Source organism: Anarrhichthys ocellatus, unplaced genomic scaffold, assembly GCF_004355925.1.
Source record: "Anarrhichthys ocellatus isolate YVR2014 unplaced genomic scaffold, GSC_Weel_1.0 scaffold4, whole genome shotgun sequence".
NCBI lineage: Eukaryota > Metazoa > Chordata > Actinopteri > Perciformes > Anarhichadidae > Anarrhichthys > Anarrhichthys ocellatus.
In genome coordinates this window covers 10,014,869-10,021,034 of record NW_022280034.1, presented here as the reverse complement: position 1 = coordinate 10,021,034, position 6,166 = coordinate 10,014,869, and the positions used below count along the sequence as shown (strand labels likewise).

Sequence of the window (6,166 nt, the reverse complement as noted above, 5' to 3'; positions counted from 1 at the left end):
CACACACACACACACACACACACACACACACACACACACACACACACGCGCTCACTCACACTGTCTTGCATGTGTCTTCCTTGAAATTCTCAGCTGCCACTGCCTCTCTAAGAAACGTTACCAGTAGCAGCAGATGAAGAGAACTCCCTCAAAACCCTCAAGACCTTTGACATCAGAGAATTACAAACATTAGTCCCAACAGTGCCTGCTTGTGACCTTCCATCACCTTTTTTCGTTCTGATTCACATCTTTTTCCTGCTCTCAAAGCTGAGGCGTCTCCGCAGAGGTGTGTTATGCTTGACCTTTCAAGATCATGTGTTTTCTCACTTTGTAAGCTTCCTTTGGAGGATTAGTACACACAAAGTGTGCCAGGACAGAACACGTAGGCTGATAAATGATTTTATGTAAATGTGTGCGCCTCGAAGGCTGCAAATGACTGCAAGGTAAAGTAATATAGTGTCCCAAAGCACCAACTGGTGCTGGCTGTCAGACCTCTAATCCAACACATTACCTCGCCACTTAAACGTTGTGACAACACAGAAGCCCACATCCGCTCAAAGAGGTCGTTTAAACAGTAATAAATTCAAACATCTACCAAAGGCGGCTGTTTTGACCAGCTGTCTTCAAAACAGGACAGAATTCGTCTTCAGTGTCATGAGTTTGCGTGCATGGACATATGTCGGTGTATACCGTAGCACCCTGAATATATTTGTGTTAAATAGAGTTTTTTGATATCCCTATTTTTGAACCTCGGCGGTGAGAGGTAATCATCAGGACACAAGGATCTTGATGGTTTCCTTCCTAGCATCTAGACACTATTACCATATTAATAGAACACAGAGGTGCAGGGGAACCGTATCACCTTCATGTCCTTTATTAAAAAAGAAGCAATGATTCTCCACATGGTGACTTTATTTGCAGAGTTTAAATCTGTGATTTCATAAGGGTGTGTGTTTGGGGGACTTGCCAACAAAGGGCAGTGGGGGAACATTGTGCTTTCAAAGGTTTACTTCTGTGAAAGTACAAAAATATTATAAGTCAAATTTGCCTAGTTGTCAAAAGCAAAAAATACAGTACACGCTGGCAGGTTCTGTCACTGGGACGTTATTATATATTAACTACTTGATTAAATGTACTTAGAAGTTTACGATACCATACGTTACCATTTGTGTTCGAGGTGTTCAACCATATATCCTGGATTAAAATGACCACCAGATTATAAAAACAAATTGACATTGTGAGTACCGCCACACTCTTACAGACAGCTCAGAGATTTGATACAGTTTATATTTTGGTAAAAAAAATAAAAATAACATGGAAAATGGAAAAATTAACAAAATCATGACATCATATCATCAATAAAATGGGAAAAAATGGACAAAATCACACAAAATCATCATCAAATCAAATGCAAAACACCAGCAATGTATCAAAGGGGGTCATCCCTATTCTCCCAGGGTCCTTTGTTATTGATATAAAGTAAGATTGTAAGAGATTGGTAAGGGCTATAGAAGGCTTCGCAGTTTAAATTGCATGAATGAAGGGAGATGAATACTTAAAATGCAGTTTGGATGGTAAAAATTCGGATTTGAGTGCATAGTTTCCAAGGAGTATAACTGTTGTGATTTCAACTTTTGACATATCTGTTTTGAGAGAAACATATATTGCTGAATACATGAAACCCCTTTAAAGGTCTTGTTAAGAGGAAATTAAGCTGGGTAACATATGAAACATAGATACACTCGCCTTTAAAATGCTTAATAAAGGATTTTATTATGATCCTTAGCTGATGAGGAAATTGTTACACGACACAATCCGTCACTAATGTAGACTTCTCCAATACAATTTTACTCACATTATAATTTAACAGTTCCTCCAGATTCCATCTATCTGGAGACATTTCCCTCTCAGCTTAACCTCTAACAGAACCTTCTCCAGCCATGGAAGCAGCTCTGTGAGGCTGTACTTGAGCGTAGCCATGCTTTGAGCTAATGCTAACGTTAGCATGCTAACACGCTCACAATGACAATGCTAGATTTTTGATGTTTAGCAGGAGTAATGTTGTAACCTCGCTGTTGAATACCGCCAAAATCCTGCACAATGAACCTTTTAAAGTTGTTCATATTAAAAGTGCTCCTTTTTTTTTGTTCAACTTTTATGTCTTGCGTTGCGTTTCTTTCCATTTATTTTCCCTGCGTTGCTTTTTACCCTCATCTTTCTCTCACAGGTGCCTGAATGTTTACTACTGCACCAAAGACTGTCAGAGAAAGGACTGGCCTCAGCATAAAAAGGTCTGCAAGATGCTACGCCTGGTGGCCATTGACAGATTAGTGGAGTGGCTGATGTTCACTGGTGAGAAATGAGAAGGCGGTGCTGTTGAAACTGAAACGCCTTGATAGCTATTTGAGTTCACAAAAAAAACATTCATCATCATTAATGAGATGACATATTTTAAAGATGAGCTGCAGAAATGAAAATGCCTGAGAGACAAACACTGACAGAAAGTCACAGTGCTATACTGGTGCGTTTTTTGAAATTTTAATTAAAGTTCCCCAGCCTTTGAAACTCTTTGATTGCTTTTCAAACGCCATGTAAACTTGCCATACAGAATCGACACTAATCTGCGTCCTCAACTTTGTGTCACATAAATGTTCTGCCACCCACACAGGAGACCTCCCCCTACCCACGGAGAAGTGGTCCAAGCCAGCTGCTGAGGTGAAGAATTGGGACGACTGGCTTCACATGCAGGGGGACCTCACGCCACATCTAGACGCCATCTTGCCTGGTGCCAACATGGTAACCCTTTGGACGAACGCCAGCAGGCCCAGGCCGGATGACTCTGACCTGCAACAGTCTTTATGGCGGATTCAGAGCGAGTTCCTCTCCCGAGTTCTCACAGTTGGGATGGCCATGCAACACTTTGGCCTTGACCCGTATGCTAAACCGCTTACTATTCACATAGCGGGGGCGTCTCACAATGAGACCATGGCAGCCAGACCGACGGACTACGATGAGCTGAACAACATGTTCCCCGAACACCAGGGCATAGAGATAGTCATGGTGGGACCAGAGGTGGTGGACGGCCCCATCACGAGGCCTCCTCTCAGCGAGTTTGGCCCCAGGCAGAGAGTCTACATCAGCGCCCACAAGGGCCTCTACCACCAGTTCTGGGAAGATGTGGTGGACAAAGAGGAAGCAGCCAAGCCAGACCTGGTGGTGGGATTTCATCCCGGTATGTACATGCGAACATCCTGCCAAACATGAACAAACAGCAAGTTAGAGATGTGATTGTACAGCCACTAACATCTTGAGACGGGTCTGGTTGAAAGGAGACTTTCACCTCAAAGCGCGTTTAAATCAAGCAGTAAAAAGCATAATGATCACTGCGGCTATAAATAGAAACTGCTCAGCTAAAGTGGTCAGCTGTCTTGGAGAACCAGTGACTTGTCTCCTCTTTTTTTGCTCATTTGACAATCACGTCTTTCAGAGAACAGAGCCAGCAGGAGAGGTGTAACTCACTAGCTCTGGCCTACTCATTAGCGCCAGGCTTTTATTGGGGATTTGGATGATTAATTGGAGCAGCTGGGAAAGAGTTTGGCTTCTGATTGCTGGACTCAGCATAATGTCAGTGAGCTGCCTCCCCCCCCCAATCTGACGAACATTGCAAGCTCCAGACGTGGGCAAAATCACAGATCTCAAACAATTTCACAATTTCCGGACTGAATTTCAATTTTTCCAAATGGATATTGTTAATACTTTTGGAATTCAATACAAAAGGCAACTTTGTCTCCATTTCATAACAAACAGCCTAAAGACTGAGAGACATGTAACCGTCCTCTCTCACAAACAACCACCTCGTTACCTCACCTCACTTTAAACCCCACACCTCTAAAGCTCTTGCACAGAATCTGCTCGGTGACCCTTTAACCTGCAAAAGCAGCCGTAAAGCCCCGACCCAGCCTCACCCAGAACCCACGGGCTCAGCTATCACCCCAGGCTCCACTGGAGCTAAATATACAGGAATTAGTCATCCTGCGAGTAAACTGCCTGAGTGCCTGGCTGCGTTTCATACCGCAAAGCTGGCAGAAGCACTGCGTTATGACACCGCTCAAGTGATATAGGGGAGCCGGCAGCGTGACGGAAGGAATAAAAAGGGAAGGTGTGTGTGGAAGTCACAATGAGAATGAGGGAGGAAAAGGCTGCTGGAAAGCAGTGGAAAAACAAAAAACAGACATTGGCAGTAAGAGAATAAGAGACGGAGAGGGATGTCGACTGTCAGCTCTCACAAAGAAGATGGGTGCTGGTTAAGTAATGCCATCCATACAAAGATGGACCATTGAAAACAGGCGCCTCCTGATGGCTGCTTGTTATCCGCGAAATAAACTGGATTTTCATACTTCTATCACTTTTTTTCCCCATTAACATCCGTCCACCACGATGCAAGGCCATTATTGCACTGCCATTACCAGACAGACCGTACAGCGTCTCTTTGTCACCTCATCTACTGAGCGGCTAAACGCTTACTCCCTGTTAAATGTTTTATAATGATGAGTACTGTAACCTCGGGGATGTTCGTATCGCGACATGCATTATTCAAGTCCAAATCCTCTCTTTCTGCAATTTGAGTTCCCCAGAAAGATGTTGCAGGCGGTGGATAACATGATACCATCTGCGTGTGTGTGTGTGTGTGTGTGTGTGTGTGTGTCAGTATCATGTGCCTTACAGTTCTCTGCATCTGTGGCATGCTCCGGGCCCCCCAACATACTTACAACCATACACACACAATGTGCCGAACAGCTGACGCTTTTAATGAATTCATCACACGCTGAGCTTTTCCTTGATGCCGATTAAAATTGAATCCGTGATTAGGTCGTTCTCTCGGGCAAACTAATAATGTGAGACTTTATTAAATCAGCGCAGGGACGTTCTGTTTGCTGCCTGGTTTGGCTCACTCAAGGATGCTAAAGCCAGATGGGTTTAGAGTATTTGCTGCCATGGTGGCTTGAACCTCACTGGTTGAAGGTCGAGCTATTCACCACGCTACCCTGCTGCTCGGAATAGGAAAAAGAAAATACTACTGATACAAACCCGAGTCAGGGAGAAAGAGAATCTGTCAGTTAATATGCTGAAGGATTAAGAAACTGCTGGTGTGGTGCACGGTTGAGCTAGAACACCCTTTCTCCAGGCCAGCTGCAAGTTTTTGAACGAGGTCAGCTTGTTTGGAGCGAGATTGAATTTGTTCATATCGACTGATTAATTAGGTTGACCGCAAAAACAGTCAGTGACACGTCCTGAAGGAAATGTATTCTAACAAGAGGACGACATGGCGGCTGGTGACTAATCAAGCTTCATCTGTACGATCGTCATCTCGCTGGCGAAGAAGACCGGACTTTTTCACTCTGCAAAGACTGGTTTTGTTTTTGTGTCAAATTCCTTCAGCTAAATTATTCAGAGAGGTACGTACGTTGCAATTAGCTTCTTTCTATGGTTTATGGAATTCAATATGAACACACCTTCCTCTACCAAAGTATAACGTTTTGGTTCCTTTAAGATTTTTTAATGTGCACTTCTGGCTGGGTTGAAGTAGGTTGTTTCACACAGGTTCATCCAACCAACTACCAAAATGGAGAACTGATGGTCTGGTCGGTGTTTTCGCAGCTCAATCAAGTTCACTTTGATCTTGTCTCAGCGAGGGCCTTATGGAGTATCTCACACATGTGTTTTTAACACAGGGTTCCACGCTAACCAGGGTCTGGCAGAAGGTTGGCTGCCCACCCTTCTGCTTCTCAGAGACTATAACATCCCTTCGTTCTTCACCATGTACAGGTTAGTGACATTACTGCAACTCTGAAACATCCGCTTGTTTCAATAGTAAATATGTAATGTTCACATTGCATGCCATGTGCCATCCAGAACTGCTCTACTACTCTAATTCTGCCCTCCTCAATGGCACAGTTGTTGTTCACCCACATACCATGTGTGATCTCTCTAGTCCTCACCTACCTGACCTCATCACCACAGTGCTCAGTCTCAATCCACAGCCCGATCACACCCCTCCTTCCACACTTCACACTCCCTCCCTATGGTGGCAAATATACTGTTTGTACAACGGCCAAGATGGAAGAAAAGATTTATTTATTTAGCTGCAAGTGTTCTCAGCACATCC

General features: G+C 43.9%; 1 protein-coding gene across 1 annotated transcript in view; it reads left to right on the top strand.

Annotated features, from left to right (window-relative positions):
* Positions 1 to 6,166, top strand: part of LOC116381575 (putative protein MSS51 homolog, mitochondrial) — a 10,486-nt gene that overhangs the window by 3,028 nt on the left and 1,292 nt on the right. Inside the window, exons 4-6 of the mRNA XM_031843842.1 lie at positions 2,228 to 2,352; positions 2,669 to 3,232; positions 5,733 to 5,826. Coding sequence (XP_031699702.1) covers positions 2,228 to 2,352; positions 2,669 to 3,232; positions 5,733 to 5,826 — 783 coding nt within the window. The remainder of the gene's footprint in view (positions 1 to 2,227; positions 2,353 to 2,668; positions 3,233 to 5,732; positions 5,827 to 6,166) is intronic.